The sequence below is a fragment of the Dermacentor variabilis genome, chromosome 5, assembly GCF_050947875.1.
Source record: "Dermacentor variabilis isolate Ectoservices chromosome 5, ASM5094787v1, whole genome shotgun sequence".
Classification (NCBI taxonomy): Eukaryota; Metazoa; Arthropoda; class Arachnida; order Ixodida; family Ixodidae; genus Dermacentor; species Dermacentor variabilis.
This window is the reverse complement of record NC_134572.1, coordinates 2,707,676-2,730,490: the sequence shown is the minus strand read 5'-3', so window position 1 is coordinate 2,730,490 and position 22,815 is coordinate 2,707,676. Positions and strand designations below refer to the sequence as shown.

The window sequence follows — 22,815 nt, the reverse complement described above, 5'->3', positions numbered from 1 at the left end:
CGAAGTCGCGGGATCAAATCGCGGTCAAGGCGGCCGCATTTTTGATGGGGCGAAATGCAAAGACACTCGTGTACTTAACTTTAGGTGCACGTTAAACAACCCCAGATGGTCAATGTGAATCAGGGCGTGCCTTATAATCATATCGTGGGTTTGGCACGTAAAACCCCGTAATTTAATTCATTAATTTAACCGTCCTCACGCTGCTGCCGCACCGTCGACATCAAATGTCATTCATTTGTCATTCCGTCGTCGTCATACTGCCTCCGTCGTTCATTCATCATAATTTCTCCTTCATTCCGTTATAATTTCTCAATCAATCGCGGTTATGCCCCCATTGTGGTCTTTCTAATGTAGTCCGGTCATACTTTGCCCGCACTAAAATCTTTCAGAAATCATTTTTTTCCACTTACGAGCGAAGAATGGAATCATTTAACGGAATGTGTTGTTCAATGCACATCTTATGTTTCATTTGTAAAACTGTTGAAAAAGCATCATTTGTGAACCCTCTCCTGCTTGGGCAGCATTGGTGCCTACAGTATTGTGTAAATAATAAATAAATCGTCATGGCATTGTCATTGCGCCATGGTTATCTATCGTGATCACTTCAGAGTCATGCCGTCGTCTTCATAATGTGCAGTTTGTTCTATGGGCGTCATTGCTTCTTCGTAATTCCATCGTCGTAACTGCATGAGCCGTCGGCGTGCTGCCGTCGTGAGATAACCTTGATAAGCACTCGCCGTGGTTACTTAGTAACTATGGTTTGGGCTGCTTAGGACGAGGTAACAGGATCGAATCCCGGCGATGTGGGCGGAATGCAAAAGCACTCATGTACTTGGATTTCGGTGCACATTAAAGAACCCAAGGTGGTCCAAGCTTCCGGAGTCCTTCACTTCGCCTCGTAATCGAATCGTGGTTTTGGCACGTAAAACCCCAGAATTTAATTTTAACCTTGGCAAGCGATGGTGATAACAAAGCGGGCCAATCATGCAGGCAGTGTATGTCACATATAGCCGAAGCCCTTGAAATTTCAGGAGGGCCACTACAGATTCTGAATAAATGTGTCTTAGTCAATGCGGTGTGACAATACGTGGTCGCTACATTGCGTGAATGCTAATCACATTATCTTCGATAGCCATATTAAAATAGGCTCTGCCGAAATTTTTGTCTTCGCAACACTAAAAAACTCTGGTCAACATTGTTCTCAGCCAATTAAAACCTCTAATTCCTAGAGTTGATTGTGCTCAGGCGTACATGGACGACCCGACGTTCGATCACTGCGAGTCTGACACCATCCCCGTATTTGGGTGGTTGGGAGCGGCGGCGAAAAGCAAACTTTAAAAGTTCCCAGCAATCGCAGAGTCGAATCAAAATGACGAAGAGTTTGAAATTTATTTTCATTGCAATTGTGCTGAAGTGATTGAAAGCTATTTCGTTGGTGCGAGACCTTCTGCAGAACAATTTACTAGACTGTCTTCAGGTATATAAGCTAGCCTTCGCAAAGCAATGACAAGAGAAATCAATGAGAGGAGTTTCGGTACACTTGGTTACATTTTTGAAGAGCAGAAGACATGCTTAGAGGCAAAGTCACCTACAATATTTCGTTGCTGCACAAGAATGTGCAGATTTTCGACAGCGGTCACTGATGTGCCGTTTTGCACTGCCTGTGCCTGATCATTTTAATGGAAAAACAGAAATTAAATGAATTTTCGACAAGTTCTTGCGGTACCTAAATAAAGTGGCAGCAAATAAATTCTGGAAAGATTGTTCACAATTTGTCCGTTCGTTAAGGTATAGTGCAACTCGCTTCCATTATTTTTACAGGGTAAGCTGTCATGGGCTCATACCGATAGCAGTTTCGGTTGGCGATGTTGTTCGCCGCTGCCGTCGCACCTGCCACCGGGAATGGGAATAAAAATACCCAGGCACCGCCGGGATCAAGCCCGTGCCCGCTGCGCGGGAGTCAGCCCGCTGAGCCGCGCCTGCGCTCGCTAGCTTGCGGCGGAAACTATAGACGCGTCCTAGCGTGCGAGGAGATGTGGCATTCGCTCCGTGTACACACTTGAGACGTGCAGACTTTGCATTGCAGTTGCATATATTATTACACCAGAAGGCATGCCGTGTAGCAGCCGCCTAAGTTGTGGGACCAGGTAGATAGAGAAAGCTTAAGGAAGAAGAACTGTAAGGAGATGTATACAAAAATGCTACGATAAAAAACGAGAATAGCATACTCGAGCAAATCAAGCTGCTTAGGTGACTATGTCACCACCCACTTTCAAAGGGAACGCCGATAAATAATCATCATTATCGTTAGTATCGTATCGTGCCACTTGTAGCGCGATGTGACGTGCGCGCCGCATAGTGTCGGTGAGTGCAAAATTTGCTTTGCAGTTGCGTTGTACTTTACCAGTTTTCCCGACATGTAGGTGCTGCATGTAGCATGCTCCATGTGGCTGTAGCTGGTTCACTAAAGCAGGCTAGGTGGCTATTTGTCACCTCCCCGTTTCAAAGGGGGATACCAATAAATTGTAACGCCAACCCGTTCGTTTGCGGATGGTATGCGCTAGTGGTCCTGTGGATGATGTGACACTCCTTCAGAAGCGACGTCACGACTTCAGATTGAAAAGCGCAGCCTCGATCACTAAGAAGCTCCCGAGGGGCTCCGTGACGAAGAACAAAATACCGCATTATGAATTATCCAACGTCTTGGGCAGTGGCAGATGGAAGTGCAGCGGTTTCTGCACAGCGTGTGAGATGATCCACTGCAACAATAATCCAGCGGTTGCCAGCCCCTGTACAAGGAAGTCGATCGCAAAGGTCGATTCCAACGCGATCAAAAGGACGGGAAGGACAAGGAAACGGCTGCAAAGGTGCGGCAGTGGAAGTAGGGACCGACTTTCGGCGCTGGCATTCGAGACAGCAGCGGACGTATTTGCGTAGGAACTTGTACATGCCAGGCCAGTAATACCTGAGCGTAAGGCGGGTGTAGGTCTTTAACACGCCACCGTGTGCACATTGGGGATCAGTGTGAAACGATGCGCATAAATCAGCCCGAAGCTGACGCGGTATTACGAGGAGCCATGGCAAACCCTCGGGGAGATAGCTGCGACGGTAGAGGAGTTGGTCGCGAGCAGCAAAGTGATGGGACTGCCGCCGTAGCGTCCTAGATGCTTTAAAAGTGGCAGGATCAGCGAGAAACTCCAAAAGCTTAGAAATCCACAGGTCTTTGCTCTGCTCAGAGCGCATGTCATCGATGGCAAATGCTTACAGGACGAAGTTGAGTGGGCAAAGACTGCGCGTCAGGTGAAATGGGCGAGTGGTAGAGAGCTTTGACATCGGCATGCTTGCGTCCAGAGCGGTACACGACCCGGATGTCGTACTCTTGCAAACGGAGCGCCCAGCGTGCGAGGCGGCCAGAGGCGTCTTTCAATGAAGAGAGCCAGCACAGCGCATGGTGGTTCGTTACTACATAAAATTGATGGCCGTCTAAGTAAGGTCGAAATTTCGTAAGAGCACAGGGTATGGCTAAACGCTCCTTTTTTGTTACAGTGTAGTTTAGCTCCGACTTTGTCAGCGTACGGCTAGCATAAGCAGCGACGTATTCCTCAAGATCACGTTTGCGTTGGGCAAGAACCGCCCCAAGGCCGACTCCACTAGCATCCGTATGTGCCTCAGCGGGGCAGCGGGGTCAAAATGTCATAAAATTGGAAGTGAGGTGAGCAGATGGCGAAGGGTCGTGAACGCGTCATCGCGTGCTTTCGACCAGGTGGATAGGGCCAGCAGTTGATTCAAAGGGGCGATGATCATAGCGAAGTTCTTAACAAAGCGGCGAAAATAGCAGCAGAGGCCGACGAAACTGCGTAGTGTCTTCAGGTTGGTGGGTTTGGGGAACTCCGCAACAGCGCGCAGTTTTGCAGGATCCGGAAGCTCGCCTTCTTTGGATACGACGTGGCCTAATATGGTAAGCTTACAGGCAGCTAATAAGCATTTTTTGATGTTAAGCTGCAAAATCATCATCGTCATCAACAGCATCGTATCGTGCCATATGTCAAGGGATGTGACATGTGTGCCGCGTAGTCTGGATGCCCGTGTTTACTCTTCGGTACACGTTACGGCGCCTCCTTGCAAGGTACGCACCGCTGCTCAAGGGACCCTTAGAGCTGCGCGCTGCTGCAACCTAGTAACGTCGGGCTCAGCAGACCACTGTGCACAGAGCAGCACAAGCAGCAGCGCGCCGTCGACGCCGGGCGGACAGTTTAGATTGTTCTCGTGAAAACGACGCGAACAGGCTTCGCCACGAAGACCCTCTAGTGCATGTTGCCGAGAATGGAACACCTATGGAGCCGCTCCTCCAGCTTACGCTGTGACTGTGCTGCGTGGGCCGCGCAGTCCTGTGACTTTTTAAACACGGAAGTGTTTTATGCCGGGGTCTGCCATCAGCTACATGTAATGAATGTGACGTTTGCGCGAAAGCGTAAAATATGCTCTGTTGACAGGAGTGGCGCCGCCACATAGGCGCGATGAAGCGAAGTACTGCATCATGACACTAGCGAACGCCCATAGTGGGCGCTTCGGTAGTCGCAGCGCAGCGGTGGCTCCAACCTGGTGTATACCTGGTGTAGGCGGTGTTGGCCTCTTGCTGTGATGACGGCACAGTTTCCGCACATGATTTGGATATCACTTCCTATTAGCCTGTGATGTCTCGTAGCCTACAGAGAGCAGCTTAAACATGCATTAGCAGTGCTTACACGCCGCCTACTGCTTCGCTTCCGAAGGCACGAACTAAACTGCGGCGCTGAACAGTACAGAAAGGCAATGACGTCGAAGGGCAAATCTTCCTCCCTTTGGTCCGGCGAGAGACGCCAGCGTGAATCAGAACGCCTTGGCGCGTTCGCGGCGTTCAATGCGAACTTTGCCACTCGCATTCCTGAAGCTGAGCGCGTCGCAACTCAACTGGCTGCCTAAGACACTACGTAGCCGTACCAAAATGCTGTGTTTAGAAAAAGTTTATTCAACAAGAGACGATACGAACACCGAGTCACAATCACGGCACAATTCCACTAGGACGATCACATATACTAAGTACCAAGCACTGTATACACGGCAGGTTTTCAAAGAAGTGTCCAAGTCCTCACTCTCTAAGACATAACCACACAGGCCCACGCAACACACAGTTACACAGAAACTAACTGTCAGGTTATATAAAATGATGTTGATATATACAGTGTACAAAATGGTTATGTACAATGATGATGCGACAGAGACATTTTACATAATTTTGAATTATTGCTATGAGATAGGTATATACAAAAATGATCAGGTATACGAGATCACGCACACACAAAAGTCACAGGCACCAACATTCTCTACACATTCAGTGAACACCTCTGATGGCCTGGCTACAAGAACCAGGCCGGTCGGAAATTTACCCGTACGCGTCTATCAGGCACAGACAGGAAACGGCATGACCACTGTCGAAGGAACTCTTCTTCCCCAAGGAAGAACAACACCTCTGACAGAAAGGACAATAGTTCAATGTGGAGTCTTCCCAGAAGTGGAAACAGAGCGCGCGACGACGTCCCGCGCCAACTGCCTAACACCGGTTACGCCATAGACAAAAGGCCCCGCAGCAATTAAAAGTCGCGCAAAGCGGCCACGTGAGCAGCGCCCAGAAGTGATAAGGTGGTTAATTCCAACGCCACAGAAACCAGTATGCACGGCCCTCCAAGCTACCCTGGCAACGAAGCATTGCAGCAACACATGTTTATTGGATTCTTGAAGTGGGCAATTTGGACACTGCGAAGGTGGGACAAGGCCCCACGGCTCTAACCTGCCACAAGTTGGAAGCACTTGCCACGCTAGGCGCCACACGAAGTCGCGTAGGTGGCCTGGCAGAAAATGACGCCGTTATTGCATCGCAGGACGCATTGCTCGTACTTTCGCCGAAGCGACCCGGCAACAGGACGCCTCTCGGCAACAGAACGCTGCGCGCCAAGCAAACCTGGAACACCGTAGCCGAAAAAGAAACTGTGCGCCTTTCGCTGCAGCTGACTGTGAGTTTGCGAAGCAAACAAGCGGCAGCTACTGTGGAGACACGTTTCACTTTCTTGTTCTACCGATTGCTATGAAAGAGGGATGAACCATATTGTTATGGATGGGATTGGTTCATTTGCAAGATGACAGATGGTTAGCGTAGAGCAAGGTACAGGACGGTTCATGCAAGGCCGGCAGGCAGCGGCCAGCTCCTCGTGCACACCTTTACTTTCTCTTCATTCGGCTGTGTCGTGCAGCGTGACAGCTTCTCCGGGGGCAGACGAAGCTCTCCGAGCGAGAGGCATAGCCCGATGGTGGCACAGTCTGAGTCGGGCGACGTGCGCGACTTCCGTTTCAGGTGATAGCCCGTTGTGCGAATTCACTCTTGCGATGACATATGTCACGTCATTCAAGTCTTGCAGTATGACGTATGGGCCGGTGTATCGTGACAGAAATTTTGTGTACAGCCCCCTTTTCAGTACAGGTGTCCACAGCCAAACAAAGTTCCCAGGAGCAAATGTGACGAGCACATGTCGAGCGTCATAACGAGCCTTGGCACGATCTTGAGAGGACTGAGTCAGTAGGTGGGCCACTCGACGGGCTTCTTCGGCACGACATAACGTCTGGACTATTGCAGAGTCATCATGTGGAGACCGATGATGGTGTCGATGAAGCTTTGGGAGTTGCTAGCATACAGAAGAAAGAAAGGCACATAACCTGCAACCTTACGCTTGGCACTATTGTAAGTGTACGTAACAAATGGTAAAATATAGCCCCAAGTATTGTGATTTGTGGAGACATACATGGTAAGCATGTTGGTGCGCTCAGTGACGCCGTTGGTTTGCGGGGGTAAGGGGTCGAGTGCTGGTAATCACATCTACAAAGACGTAGTAGTTCTTTAACAACGTCCGCAGTGAACTGTCGTCCACGATTACTAATCACAACGCATGAAGCACCGTGGCGGAGAATCACGTAGGCCGTTAGAGGAAGCTACGTCCACACTTGCTACGTTGGTCACGTTGTTCAGCCGACCAAACTTGGGAACAATGCGGCGTGTTTTAAGAGCCTCGAACGTACGACAGTCACGCCTTAAGTCGGAAAGGGTAGTGAGGTCTTCCTTAGAGATAGAAAAAACTGCGTACATCTTCTGCAATTCACTTGAGTAGGTGTCCAACCTTCTCCTCGTCCGGCATACTTGCATTCACAATTCTGCAAAGCTTCAAGATTTCCTCAATGGGGGTAGTGCACGTCTCTCCGGTAACTGCGCTCGTCGTTAAAGTGTCTGCCGAGCCCTTCTCTTTTTCGAAAGCGAATCACTAAAGCATTTCTTTATCTCTTCGACGAAGCTTTCCCAAGTCGTCAGCGAGCCCTCGTTGTTGTCGAACTACATAAGGGCAGTTCCGGCAAGGAAAAAGGCAATGTTAGAGAACTGCGCAGAGGCGCTCCATTCATTGTGGCGGCTCTGACAATCTTCGACGTCCTCGTTCGCTTTGCCTGAGAATGCGCGTGCTTTGAGATGAGGTGTCCAGTAGTCAGCTTGCTTTGGGCGAAGGTTTTCTTGCGCGGTTTCCGCGCGGTCCGAATCCCTCATGTCAGCGGTGGTATCCCGGCCGACCGTTTGCTGCGTCGAAGGGGTTGGTCGTCTAGAGTGAACTACCGAGCACGTCCACCAAAATTTTTGCGGATGGGATGGGTTCATTTGCAAGATGCTAAGCGTAGAGCAACGGATAGTCATGCAAGGCCGACAAGCAGCGGCCAGCTCCTCGTGCACACCTCGACTTCCTTCGGCTTTGTCGTGGAACGTGACAATATCTTTTTTCTTCTTCATTTGTTCAAGCGAATTGAATATTCTGCCGTAGTTTATCGCACACTTAGTCCAACTAATTGAATTTAGACTTCAGATATCCATTGTTCTTAGATAAATAGTTTAAGCCTACACGGATGCTGCCAAATTTGTCTACATTAGTGGCAGAGATGAGAAAAAGAAAACAGACTGGAGAAAATTTTGTTATATCAGTGAATTTTTTCTTTTGAATGCTATTTCCACACATTAAGTGGCTCAATCCTCGTGTTCGCAGCCTTGTATATTGTATTTCTAGCCGTAGGTGGATTCCCTGCGAATTTACGCGAACAAACGGGCACATCATTTCCAATCTGACGGGAAAAAAACTAAGTTGCCGATCTTGTACATGCACTGTACTGAAATTGTTGTGTCATCACCTCTAAGATAGAACCGGTAGTGGCACTCTGACGTCACTGAAGTCTTGAATTGTGTATCTTAGATAGAGCGCACGTGCTTGTGTCTGTGATGTCACTGATTAGTGGCTCTGTATAGCTATATAAGACGACCAGGTAAGTGCCTTGTGGTTCTTTTCCGTTGTATTGCAAGTGGCAATAAACATGTGTTCTTGCAAGTTGGCTGCTGCGTACTTGAAGACACAACAGTGGCGACGAAGATGGGATTCTCATAGCGGATGATAACCAGGCCACGGCTGGAGCGCTGGTTGCGGCTCAAGCAATTTGGGAATTGCAGGCGTCTAGGCGGAATACTACAGCATGGCTTCCTTCGGCCGCTTCGAGCCGTTCACGGACGAGGGAGACGATGACTTCGAATGTTATGTGGAACACTTTGAACACTACATCCGTGCCACCCAGGTCAGCTACGACTTGAAGGTATCCACTTTTGTGACGGCCATTGGAAAACAGGCCTACCACACGTTGAAGAATTTGTTGGCCTCAGTGAAGCCCGAAGCCAAAACATACGACGAACTGGTCAGGGCTCTCACAGGGCACTATTCACCGAAGCCCTTGGTGATAGCGGAAAGGTTCCGGTTCAACCGTAGGTCGCATCACAAAAACGAACCAGTTGCTATGTTTGCATTAGAACTGAAAAGGTTGGCTGCATCCTGTGAGTTCGGGCAATTCCCGGATTACGCTTTGCGGGGTCGGTTCGTGGCCGATCTGACAAATGAAACAGCACAAGCCGAGCTCCTCAAGAAGAGTACCCTGACGTTCCAAGCTGCTTATGACCTTGCCAAAAGCGGGGAACTCGCTCGCACCGAAACAAGGAAGGTACACCCTAAAGACCTCAGCGAGGTGAACTTGGTCCAGCAACCCCAGCAAAGAAAACCCGAGGTCACCGCGTGGACAAGACGGGCAGCGAGCAAGAACACGGGGCGGCAAGCCGAATCAACTGACTGTTTCTGTTGCGGATCAACGCATACCGCCGCAACCTGCCCCTTTCGCAAATATCGATGCCGTGCCTGCGAAAAGGTGGGACACCTGGCAAGGGTCTGCAGAACGACGCCACGTTCAGTACACGCCCTTGAAGAGAGCACTGGTTTAGAAGGCTCCTGTGACTCGGACAGTATAAGTGGTGAGGACGATATTTTGCTGAGCCATATTTTTTCATGTAACAGTAATGACATTGTGAAAGTTACGGTGGCAGGTAGGAATGTCAAAATACAAGCTGACACAGGAGCATCTGTGTCTATCGTACCAGAAGAGATGTACCGGCAATATTGGTCTGATTTACCTCTAGAAAGTTGTAGTTTACGGCTAAGAACGTACGGAGGTGTCCCGCTGGCAATTACAGGCAAGTTAACGGTGCGCGTAGAGCACAATGGCCAAACAGCGACCCTGCCTTTAATTGTAGTCCAAACACCACAAATGTGCAACACTTGTTGTTGGGACGTAATTGGCTAGAGGCTTTGAAGCTGGATTGGACGAGCGTCTGTAATATCGGTCTTGATAAATCAGCCGCTGTCATCGAAAAATTTTCGGAAGTGTTTGAGCCGGCACTAGGACTGATAGCTGACACATCGGTGAACTTAGTGCTAAAAGACAGTAGTACACCTGTTTTCTGTAAGCATCGACCTGTGCCATTTGCACTCAGGGACGTCGTAGCACAGGAATCGCATTCACTACTGGAATCGGGAGTACTGGTGCCTGTACAGCAAAGCGATTGGGCTACGCCCCTAGTAATCGTACCCAAGGCTAACAACAAAGTTCGCATATGCGGAGACTACAAAGTGACTGTAAACCGTTGTCTGAGAACAGATTATTACCCTTTGCCAACGTTGGAACTGTAAGGAAGAAGAAGTGCGCCGTGCCGAGCTCCACAGCCGTATCGCCAGGGCTACTGAAGTGGGGCTCGGGCTAGACGCTGTTCCTGGTGTGACTGGCTAAGCCTACGCTGTTGCGTCCTCTTGTCCGCGTCCTTCGTGTCGTCCACAGCCGTGTCGAACTTCTTCGCCATAATTGGTCGAGGTTTGCTGGGGCTCCTGCGATCCTGGAATTGCGCAGCCGGACTCTCCCTGCCATCATGACCACCGAAAGCGCCACGAGCTTACCCCCACCTGCTTGCTCCCCAGGGTACCGTGTGCCCCGGCACGTTCCGCCAGCGGGACGCTCCTGTCCTCAGCGGCACTGACGACCACGAAGTTGATGACTGGCTGTCATCATACGAACGCATCAGTCGGAACAACAAATGGGATGACTTCATGAAATTTACCACCGTCCCTTTCTACCTCACCGGAAATCCCACTTGTGGTTTCGGAACCACGAAAGCAGAGTCCCAAGCTGGACGGTGTTCAAGACAAAGTTCAGTGAAGTCTTCGGCCGCCCTGCTGTTCAAAAGCTTCGTGCCGAACAGCGTGTGAGGTTGCGCTCTCAGCAGCCCGGTGAGAACTTTACCAGCTACATCGAAGATGTCGTTGATCTCTGTAAACGCGTCGATGTATCCATGACTGAGGGCAATAAAATCAAGCATATCATGAAGGATATCGACGCCGACGCGCTTCAGATGCTCATTTCAAAGAGGCCCTCTGCTATTGACCAAGTTATTGAACTGTGCCAAAGCTTTGACGAGCTCCGCCGTCAACGCCTCCTCACCCGCCGTCCTGTTCCCCATCAGGAACCGTTGTCCGGCTTGACCGCTCCTTTTCGAGATGCCGCCCTCCTCTCGCAAATCAAAGCTTTCGTCCGGGAAGAAGTTGCTCGCCAGCTCTCCCTCATCTCCAACCCACCGGAGTCTAGTTCGTCCATTAGTCCGACCCTACGACACGTTCTCGAAGGACCTCGAACAAGTGTCCGAGGTCCTTCCTCTGGAACGGGCGCCTCAACTCACCGCCCCATTGACTTACGCCGACGCCGTCGCACGACCCCGACCACCGACCTTCCGGGCTCCGCCTCCGACGCCTAGCCCTGTTTTTACCCCCACGCCGCCACGACCTCCAGTCCATCGAGTAAATAATCCCTGGCGTACAGCGGACAATCGGCCCACCTGCTATTCGTGCGGTATTCCTGGTCACGTTGCACGCCTGTGCCGCCGCCGTCCACTTCATCCACCTGACGACCCACGCACAGCCGCGTACGACCATCCGTTGCCTTACGCTCCTGACCGCGATTTACCCCTTTCCCCGCCCAAGCCTTCGTCAAGTTTCTGACCGCCGTTCTCCTTCTCCTCGTCGTCGCTCGCCCTCCACGATGCGTCGACGTCCCTCTCCTGCTGACACGGAAAACTAAGTGGCGCAGTTCCTGAGGCAAGAACTCAGGAACTGCGCCACTCTTCTTTCGCCGCCTAACGTTATTGATGTCGCTGTTGAAAGTGTCCCTGTGCTTGCCCTCATTGACACAGGTGCCGCCATAGCTGTAATTGCCGAAAAACTTTGCCGCTCAATACGAAAAGTCACGACGCCTTTCTTCGGTCCTTTGCTCCGCACGGCCACAGCACAGCACGTCCAGCCGGTGGCTGCGTGCACCGCCAGACTTGAAATTCAAGGAGTGCTCTACGCACTCGAGTTAGTCGTTCTTCCCCACTGTTCCCACGATATTATTTTAGGCTGGGATTTTCTCTCCCGTCACCAAGCTGTCATTGATTGCTCCCGTGCAGAAGTCGCCTTCTCTTCGCTTGGCAATGCCATATCTGATGACGTTTCGCTTTCGTGCACCAAGTTGTCCCTCACTGACGACATCCAAATACCTCCACACGCATCCATTCTAGCACCTGTATTCTGTTACGTGGCCTCCGACGCTACGTACTCTTCACACCTTCGACTGCTTTCGTTCATCGCCACCTCTCACCAATCCCAACTGCGCTGCTTGGCCTTCAAGCTGGCGCGACTCACCTTCCTGTATACAATTACTTCCCATTCCCGATTAGGTTGCTTCGCGGTGTATCTCTCGGCACTGTGGAGCCTTACAACACCAATACCACGTTGCAACTTCCTATTGGATCGTCAGAGGTCAACACCCTCTACTGTAGTCCCGTGACTGCCATATCACCTGAAGACGTTTTCAACCATGTCATCGACAATGCCTTAAACCCGAAGCAACGCCATGACCTTCTTCGTCTCCTCGAGAAATTTCGCCCTGCTTTTGACAGCCGTACCACTTCTGTGGGCCGAACGACGACTGTATGTCACCGGATTGACACCGGTTCTCACTCACCGCTACGGCAGCTACCATACCGCGTATCGTCGACCGAACGGCGCGTGATTGATGAGCAAGTAGGTGACATGCTAAAGCGTGGTGTCATTGAACCATCCGACAGCCCACGGGCATCGCCAGTAGTTTTAGTTAAAAAGAAAGATGGCTCGATCCGCTTTTGTGTGGATTACCGTCGCCTAAACAAAATAACCCGAAAGGATGTTTATCCATTGCCGCGGATCGACGACGCCCTAGACTGCTTACAAGGCGCAGAGTTCTTTTCCTCCCTCGATCTGCGCTCTGGTTATTGGCAGGTGCCTATGGCTGCTGACGATAAGCCTAAAACTGCTTTCATCACACCAGGTGGCCTATACGAATTTCGTGTGATGCCATTCGGATTTGCAACGCGCCCGCGACTTTTGAGTGGATGATGGACACTATTCTCCGAGGCCCCAAATGGAACGCGTGCCTGTGTTACTTGGATGATGTAGTAGTGTTTGCACCAGATTTTCCCACTCACCTTCATCGCTTGGAGCAGGTTTTACGCTGTCTCAGTGACGCTGGCCTCCAACTAAACCTGAAAAAATGTCACTTTGGCGCACGCAAGCTGACAATTCTCGGACATGTCGTGTCGAAGGACGGCGTTCTCCCTGATGCCGCTGAGCTCCGTGCTGTTAGAATTTCCGAGGCCAAGGTCACTAAAGGACTTGCGCAGTTTCATTGGCCTCTGCTCGTACTTCCGCCGCTTTATTCGAAATTTCGCTTCGATTATGGCACCACTGACAGAGCTTCTTCAAGAAGACGCCAATCATTCCTCATGGTCCCCGGCTTGCGATGATGCCTTTTCGACGCTACGTCGCCTGCTCACAACACCACCGATACTACGCCATTTCGATCCAACTGCTCCCACGGAAATCCATACGGATGCTAGCGGTGTTGGTCTTGGCGCTGTGCTCGCCCAGCGAAAGCCCGGCTGCGAATAATATGTTGATGCTTACGCGAGCCGCACTCTGACGAAAGCTGAAGCCAACTATTCCGTCACGGAAAAAGAATGTCTCGCGATCATCTGGGCCATCACAAAATTTCGGCCATACCTGTACGGCCGGTCCTTCGATGTCGTTACCGATCACCACGCACTTTGCTGGTTGTCGTCTCTCAAGGATCCCTGCGGCCGCCTAGCCCGGTGGGCACTGAGGCTCCAAGAGTACGATATCAGGGTTGTCTACCGCTCAGGCAAGAAGCACGCCGATGCCGATGCTCTTTCGCGCTCGCCTGTCCACGCCGGCATTGTCAGTGTGTCCGCCCTAGACGACCCACTTCTCCCATTCGCTCCTGTCGACATGGCTTTGGAGCAGCGCAAGGATTCCTGGATTTCATCTTTGATAAGATTACATCTAATTCACCTACACGCCCACCATCCTGAGCGTTACGCCGACAAGCTTCGCACTTCGCCATCCGCGACGGAATTGTCTATCACCGTAACTACAGATCCGACGGCCGCAAATGGCTGCTTGTAATACCTCGGCAGCTCCGCACTGATGTATGCGCCACTTTCCACGCTGACCCTCAGTGCGCACACGCTGGTTTCTTCAATACCTACACCAGACTACGTCATAGGTTTTATTGGCGTGGTATGTACACATTTGTGCAAAAGTACATTCGCTCTTGCACAGAATGTCAACGCCGGAAGCCAGATCCTTGCCGCCCTTCTGGACCAATGCAACCTTTGCCGTGCTCTTCGCGACCCTTTGACCGGGTTGGGATAGACCTCTACGTGCCTCTGCCATACACAGCTGCTGGCAATCGCTGGGTCATTGTACCTTTATACCATCTCACGAGGTATGCAGTAACGGCCGCTCTGCCAGCCGCGACGGCTCATGAAGTTGCCTCCTTCCTCCTTCAACGCTTCGTTCTACGTCACGGCGCTCCCCGCGAACTCCTGAGCGACCGTGGCCGCGTCTTTCTCGCCGATGCCATTCAAGAACTTCTCGCTTAATGCCGCATTATTCATCGATGTACCACCGCATATCACCCGCAAACAAACGGATTGACAGAGCGCTTTAACCGAACTCTTGGCGACATGCTTTTGTCGCTTCCAACCACACCAACTGGGACCTCATCCTTCCCTATGTCACGTACGCCTACAACACTGCATCCCAGTCAACGACGGGCTTTTCTCCCTTCTTTCTTCTATATGGCCGCGAAGCATCATTTCCCATTGACACTATTCTCCCTTACCGTCCCGACTTATCAGAGGGTACACCGGTTTCCGAAGCCGCCCGGTATGCAGAAGAATGTCGGCAACTAGCTCGCTCCCTGACAACGCAAGAACAAGCGCTACAGAAATTTCGTCATGAGGACGGGCGCCCCCACCACCAGTTTTCCCCTGACGCTCTTGTTTCGTTGTAGGTGCCTCCTACTTCGACACAAGGTGTCTCCTCCAAGTTTATATCCCGATACCATGGACCTTACCGGGTTCTACGCCAAACTTCTCCGGTGAACTACGTTATCGAACCTCTGACGCCCCCTACGGACCTGCGTCGCCGAGGCCGCGAAATTGTGCACGTAGGTCGGCTCAAGCCGTATCACGAGCCCTTCGTCCTCACGACGCCTTAGGCCTCCTGTGCGGCTCCGTCTTCAGCGAGGGGGGAAGCTGTAAGGAAGAAGTGCGCCGTCCCGAGCTCCGCAGCCGGATCGCCAGCGCTACTGAAGTGGGGCTCGGGCTAGACGCTGTTCCTGGTGTGACTGGCTAAGCCTGCGCTGTTGCGTCTTCTTGTCCGCGTCCTTCGTGTCGTCCACAGCCGTGTCGGACTTCTGTGCCATAGAAGATGTTTTTGTCACGCTGCACGGATGCAAATGTTTCACTGTTCTTGACCTTTCTACAGCGCACCAACAGTTGCAACTGCACCCTGATTCGCAACCTTTGGTCACTCTGAACACCCACCTAGGCCTTTTTCGATACACTCGTATGACGTACGGAATAACAAGTGCTCTGTCTATTTTCCAAGCAGTGATGGATGACATGTTAAAGGGTTTAGACAGAGTTTCATGTTATCTTGATGATGTGTTAATAGCAGGAGAAACAATGGAAGAATACTATAATAAGGTCGAAGCTGTGCTGACACTGTTCAAGGAACGGGGTGTGAAATTGCAGAAGGAGAAATGCAAGTTTTTTGCGAAGGCGGTGACCTATTTCGGTCACGTGATTGATGACAGAGGAATCCGTCCTTCAGAAGACGAGGTGCGCGCTATCAAGGAAGCACCAACGCCAAAAAATAAGAACGAGCTACGCGCCTACTTAGGCTTGTTAAATTTCTATGGGAAATTCGTGCCGAACATGTCAGCACAGCTTAAACCATTATATGACTTGCTAGCCGAGAATGTTAAGTGGAAATGGACGGCTTCGCAGAAAAAACCTTCAAAGAATCCAAGGGCTGGCTGCTCAGTGCATCCGTACTCACCTACTATGACCCTTGCAAGGAGCTAGGGTTGGTTTGCGACGCGTCTTCGTATGGTTTAGGCGCAGTCCTTTTTCACAAGGAAGGATCTGAAGAAAGACCAATCGCTTTTGCGTCTAAGACTCTGACTAAAACGGAGCAGGCGTACGCCCATATCGAAAAAGAAGCCCTGGCTGTCGTGTACCGGCTAAAGAAGTTTCACAAGTACCTTTTCGGGCGGACATTTTGGATCTACTCCGACCATCAAGCCTTAGTGCGGCTATTAGGACACCGTAAGCCAATTCCTCCTATGTCGGCGGCACGCGTGCAGCGTTGGGCCTTACAGATTGCTGCTTATGACTACAAATGGGTTTATCGCAAATCACGGGATATCGACAACGCTGACGCACTTTCACGCCTGCCGCTTCGGAACACAGCTGGCGGGTGCACGGATAACGTGTGGGACGTGTAGATAGGGTTTTCTACGCTGGACGAGCTCCCACTCTCGGCAGAAGACATTAGAGGGGAAACAAGCAAAGACAAGCTGTTATCAAAGGTGTTGTTTTACACGCAGGCCGGCTGGCCTTCAAAAGTTTCTGATGACGCTTTGGCGCCATATTTTGTGCGACGAAGTGAGCTTTCTGTTGACAGAGAATGCGTGACGTGGGGAAATCGAGTGATAGTGCCAATGTCTCTTCGCGGAAAGGTGCTATCGTTGTTGCATGAACGCCATCCTGGAATGGCACGTATGAAAATGCTGTCTAGAGGCCACGTGTGGTGGCGCCGCCTTACGCAAGACGTTGAACAAACAGTGAAAGAATGTGTCACACGCCAGTTGACCCAAAATGCGGCACCCAAAGTTCCTGTAAGGTCATGGGGAGTGTCAAGGCGCCGGTGGGAGCGTGTGCACTTAGATTTTGCTCATCGTGACCAGCATTGGTTTCTAGTGCTAGTTTACGCCTATTCAAAGTGGGTTGAAGTGTTTGTCATGAAGACAACTAGTAGTGAAAAGACAATAGAGAAGCTGCGCACAGTATTTGCCGCGTACGGGTTACCGGAAGAAGTGGTCACAGACAATGGCCCGCAGTTTACATCAGCACTTGTCGAGACATTTATGAGACGGAATGGCATTCGGCACAATAAATCGCCTCCTTATCACCCAGCATCGAATGTCAGCGCGGAACGTTGTGTACAGACTTAAAAAAAAATGTTTTTAAGCAGGTCATGGACGAACAAAGAAATGGGCAGATGAAGTCTCTCCAGCACCGCATCGACCAGTTCCTATTCAATTATAGGAACACGCCAACAGGGGTCACTGAAGACACACCAGCCCAGCTATTTTTATCGTGGAAACCTAGGACAAGGTTGAGCCTTCTCCATCGGGATATCGAGCAAAGGATGAAAGAAAAACTTAAGCGAACAAATCAATCGGCAAATCAGCGACGACGTGTGTGGAGGGACTTCGAGGAAGGAGAAGGCGTCCTTGTACAGGGTCTACGACGCGGGGAAGGGGAGTGGTTGAGCGGCAAGGTAAATAAACGTGTGAGTTCAAGCACTTATGCGGTCGGGATAGGGAACGAAGAGAGGTACGTTCATGTTGACAATCTGCGACCGCGAACATTTCAGGACTGCTTCCCGCAATCGGTTCATGCACCATCTCCAAACCCGCCAGCATGTAGCCAAGACATTTTGTCTCGCGCATCTCAAGCTGCACATCCTGTAAAGGATGGCGGAGCGCGAGAGACGGTTCAGGCGCCGTCTCCAAACACCGAACCGCCAGCATGTATCCAAGACATTGTCTCTCGCAGGTCTCTAGGTACACACCCTGTAAACGACGAAGGTGCGCAAAAGACGTCTCACACCGATCAAGTAGGTGAGAAGGCAGTAGCTACCGACAAACAGGCCACCCCTCCGGACCCATCGTCTGCAGGCGGGGAGTCCAGCGGTGGCGCATCGCCATCTTCCCAACAGGAGCTTCGACGCAGCACCAGGCAAAGACGACCACCCGAACGCTGCTAAGAACACTTCAGGGGGGAAGGGAGTGTTGTGTCATCACCTCTTAGATAGAACCGGTAGTGGCAATCTGACGTCACTGGAGTCTTGAATTGTGTGTGCACCTGCTTGTGTGTGTGTGTATGTGATGTCGCTGATTAGTAGCTCTGTATAGCTATATAAGACGGCCACGTAAGTGCCTTGTGGTTCTTTTCCGTTGTATTGCAAGTGGCAATAAACATGTGTTCTTGCAAGTAGGCTGCTGCGTACTTGAAGACACAACAGAAATAAAAGTAGACAGTCGAAATTTCCATATATTGTGATACAATATACCATAAATAACGTAGTTTTTCTTGATATCGCTCCGCATCCTCTGCTAGCATGAAGCATTTACACCTGTGTAGCCGCGTGTATATCCTACGAAGACTGCTTATTCCGTGGATTTAACGCAGTCGTAACAGCTGGTCTAGCTTTTTTGTCGTGCGTCCCCTCTTGCTAGCTAGTTTAACTGTTCGTGAAATAAACATTTTATTTCAGTGCTAGCCGAACACACGCAGAATATTATTCGAATATTCAAATACTCCACTCGATCATTCCAGAAGGAGTGCAGTTGATAGTAAGAATTTTCGTGTGTGCAACATTCAATCCGTTGAGCTAGTAGCTATGCCACTCGTGAAGCAATAATAATAAAATACTGCGCGCAAATCTTAATCAAAAGCGGGAAAAAGTCTACGTTCATGGAGAGAAAACTAAAACACTTTTGGCGTGGCGAAAACCAGGATCGAAATTGTAAGACCGAAGCGTGTACGTGTCAGTATTGCAGTCTTGATTTAGAGAAAGAAGAGAGAGAAGTCGAGCTTGAGGGACCATTTAGGGCGTACACCAGATTACCGGTTTTTCATTAGACTAAATGAGTGCATGTAAACAGAATGGAAACGCAGTCGACAGCGGCGCGGAAATCATATGAGGTTTCGTCTAACACCTGATTAAACGTAGCAATGGTGATCAAGCACGTACCAAAACTCAAAGTCCTGAGCGTCCACGGCTGGTTTCACTGACCACAGCTGCAGGGAGCAAACACAGGTTCGTTTATTATTCCAAACAGTTCGTTAAACCTGTAAAATATGTGTTACCCACGCGACTTTTTTAAGAAGTAATAGTTCTCGCAAATGCTGCCTTCAACATGAAACGCCTTAAAATCATGCCGCCCCGTTTGATTTCTTTGTCGCTTTAGATTTTGTTTGCATATTTGTTTGACATGTACTATATTATTCAAATGAATTTACATTTTGCACTCTTCAAGACAACCCTGGTCATGTTAGGTGCATTCTACTGTAGTATTCACTGTAACCTTGAAGAACTTGCACCTGGGCCAGTCGTTAATATGCCTTGGCGTCCTTTCTTTGGGTGCTTGGGTGTGCGGTTGTTTGCGTGTGTGTTCGCTAGTTTTCTTTCAATCTGAAGCAAATTAACGAGAGGTATTACACTCGTTTAGATTATGTGATTGCTTCTGTTTATAGCGCCTTTATTTTTCAAGTAATGTAGGTCGGTCAGTTGTGCAAATATTGTCCTAGTTTTCATTTTCGAAGAGCGAAAGGCTAGACGATAGGACCTATATTTGAATCTGTCAATAAATCGATTAACTAACTAACCAATCAATCAATTAATCTTTATTATTTCTGATACATATGATGACATGTTATTTTTATACACGTAGGACCCCAGAACCCTTTCGAGGGTTATGACAGGGGTCCGTTTTTTAACATAAGTAATTACACGTGAATAACTAGGTAAAAAAATAAATATTGCAGTAGCTTTGTTATAAATGCGTGCAAAATGTCTTTTTTTTTACAATGCTTACTATAGTAAGCGAAGTGGATGAACGCACAAGTTGCTAATATAAATAAAATATGGATGATGTGATGCTATACGGTAAGGTGTTTCACAGTTTCGCGGCAATATAAAGAAGTGAGTGTAGTCCATAATTATTCCATATGTAGGGCGTGCATAATGGTACAATTGAGTTGGAATGTATTGAGTATGTGGATTTTTGATATGTCAACTTTACTGACGGGCATAGAACACCGTTATGCAAAAGTTATTAAGCAAGTAGTAAAACGCGATAATTGATACAAACTGTTATGGGCTGTATGTTTAGTAATCCATAAGCAATGAAACAGGGTCTGTTTTTTGTATAGAATGAATAAACGCGTAGTGCTGTGTTCTGTGATACTTTAAGGGCTTCCAGCGTTGTCTGGTAAGTTAATCTGTAAATTACTATGGCATATAAAATGTGTGAATGTGCGAAAGAATAATATAATGTTAACAATGTCTTTAACAGAAAAATGCAACGTAACCTGTAAAGAAGAGGTATCTTCCCGTAAACCTTAGGTGTTGTTTCATGAACATGTGTGTGTCATGAAAGCTGCACATCCAAGTGGACACCGAGCAATTTTGTATTATTGACTCTGTCTATTGGTGTGTTATTTATTACAAGCGAGTTATCAGACGTAAAATGAGTGTTTTTTAGGCACAAAATTAACATAGATACTTTTAGCAGTGTTAGCCAGAAGTTTATTTACATGAAGCCAGAATTATAATTCTTAGAGCTGGTGTAGCTTTGTCGTGTAGTTCATTTTAGTTTCTCGCTGTTATAGATATTGTAGTATCGTATGCGTTCAGGATACATTCTTCAGATATAACTGAGGAAAAATCATTAATTTAAGTTAAGAACAAAAATGGCCTTAGAATTGATCCTTGCGGAACACCATTATTCATTGTACATCGTAATGATGACACACCATTTTCGTGTACATATTGTTCTCTATTAAAAGTACTAATGGTGTTAGTTCGTTTATTCTTACAAAGCCTTTTCAACAGTCCCTAGATACATCAACACTACCTAAAGAATGGACGATCGGAAAGGTGGTTCCCCTACATAAGTCAAGTAACAAAAATTCACCAAATAACTACCGTCGCATTTCGTTGACTAAACTACTTGAGAACATATTTTTTTCAATCCTTGTTAAATTTGTCGATCATAATTAACTCTTCACCCCAGCTCAGCACAGCTTTCAAAAAACTTCCTCGTGTGACACTCAACTGGCTCCATTCACTCACGAGCTACACCAAATTTTGCATCGATCTTCTTTTTCCGGCTGTATTTTCTTAGATTTCCCTAAAGCGTTTGACAAGGTTTACCACAGACTTCTCCTGTACAAATTAAATAAGCTAAATCTAGATCCTAACCGTCTCACAGGGATCAAGCTCTTTCAAACAACTCGCACTCAATTTGTTACAGTTCATCGTATTAATTCTTCTTTCAGTGATGTACATTCTGGGGTATGTCAAGGTTCTGTTCTGGGCCCTCTTGTTGTTCTCATTTATATTAACGACCTTCCTGCTACACTGTCTTCTAACGCTTATTCGCTCATGAGTGTGTAATTCTTTTTCGCGAAATAACCAATGAACCGGATGTTAACAGGTTGCAACTCGATCTTAACGCAATATCTAACTGGTGTAACTCGTGATTAATGGAACTAAATTTTAACAAATGTAAAGTAAAATATGTATCCCGTGTTTTTCGCCAACATGCCACTTTCCACTTGAACAGCGTTCCTTTAGAAACAGTTAGCTCTTACAAGTACTTAGGTATCCATATAACTACAAACCTGTCATAGTCAATTCACACCGAATACCTTGAGAACGCTAACCGTATGTTAGGCTATTTACACCGTAACTTCGTTAGCTCACTATGTAACCTACACTTACTTTATGAAACTCTAATACGTCCTAAATTAGAATACGCTACTTCTGTATGGGATCTTGGCCAGGATAACCTGTAAACGGCCTAGAAATAACTCTGTTCGATTTAGCTTTTTTAATTATAATAGAACTGCGAGCATTTCTTCCATCAAACATAGTCTTAGTCTTCCTTTTTTACTGTCTGTCGGCGTAGAATTACACGTCTAGCGCTCTTTCATAGGATTTATCATCATCCTACACTGCACACGCAATTCTTTATACGACCCCACTATGCATATCACTTCGTGCGGCTCACTGTCATGAAGTTGAGACCTACCTATCTATGCTGCACAAAACATTTTCCCCAGTGCTTTTCCCCATCGCACATGTATAGATTGCAACCACCTTCGCGCTGATATCTTAAATATTACTGATAACAACCTTTTTCACGAAACTTTAGCTAACATTGTATAACCAGAAACTTCTTTTTGTGACGCAGCAGCTAACATTGTATAGAAAGAAACCTGTTGTATTCTAACATGGTGTTTTATTCATCTTAATCGCTGCGTTTTATACACTTCCTATGTACCACATTTTCGTTTGTAACAATCCCCTCTATAATGCCTCAGGCCCTGAGGGTATGATAAATGAACAAACAAACAAACAAACAAACAAACGAATAAATAAATAAATAAATAGATAAATAAATAAATAAATACATAAATAAATAGTTATCTAGTTAGACGAGAGCGTTAGCAGCCTCTGCGTATTTTAATTCGGTTAGCAAATTGTCATAGTTAAGCCCATCGAGCACTTTCGTGAGGTCAACGAAAATACCTCTTGTAAGTAATTTGTACGCCATATCCATATATAGGAGTACGTATTCCTTAGCTAACGTTCTTTTTTGTAATCGCTCGGCGTCTTCCGCCGTCGACCGCTGTCTATTTTTTTCGACAGGTGCCAACTGGCAGCGAGGAAGTCGTGGAGAACGGTCACTTCTTGGACGCCGAGGGCCTGTGGCACGCCCACTCTCGCGTCACCTTCGTGGCGCAACCCAGCCACTTCTGGCACGGAGCCATGGAGGTGCGCTGCGCCTCGCATGCAGCGCTCCCTTACTTCGTCAGCAGCGAGGAGCTCACCGTGAGGGACTACGGACGCACCCTCGACGTGTCGGGTATGCCTA

The 22,815-nt window shown here is 48.5% G+C and overlaps 2 protein-coding genes across 4 annotated transcripts in view; both read left to right on the top strand.

The window, feature by feature from the left end:
- The window catches only part of LOC142582172 (uncharacterized), a 673,231-nt gene that overhangs the window by 581,775 nt on the left and 68,641 nt on the right, over positions 1–22,815 (top strand). For all 3 annotated transcript variants that reach the window (XM_075691569.1, XM_075691568.1, XM_075691570.1), the window contains exon 5: positions 22,590–22,806. In XM_075691569.1, coding sequence (XP_075547684.1) covers positions 22,590–22,806 — 217 coding nt within the window. The remainder of the gene's footprint in view (positions 1–22,589; positions 22,807–22,815) is intronic.
- Positions 8,587–10,462, top strand: LOC142582073 (uncharacterized). Its single transcript, XM_075691486.1, has 2 exons — positions 8,587–9,406; positions 10,404–10,462. Exons 1-2 carry the CDS (start codon positions 8,587–8,589, stop codon positions 10,460–10,462), a joined length of 879 nt encoding a protein of 292 aa, XP_075547601.1.

Coding starts and splice junctions, on each gene's coding strand:
- LOC142582073 (XM_075691486.1), top strand. CDS start 8,587: ATGGCTTCCTTCGGCCGCTTCGAGCCGTTCACGGACGAGGGAGACGAT. Junction 9,407..10,403: donor TGACTCGGACAGTATAAGTG/GTGAGGACGATA, acceptor CTTGCTCCCCAG/GGTACCGTGTGCCCCGGCAC.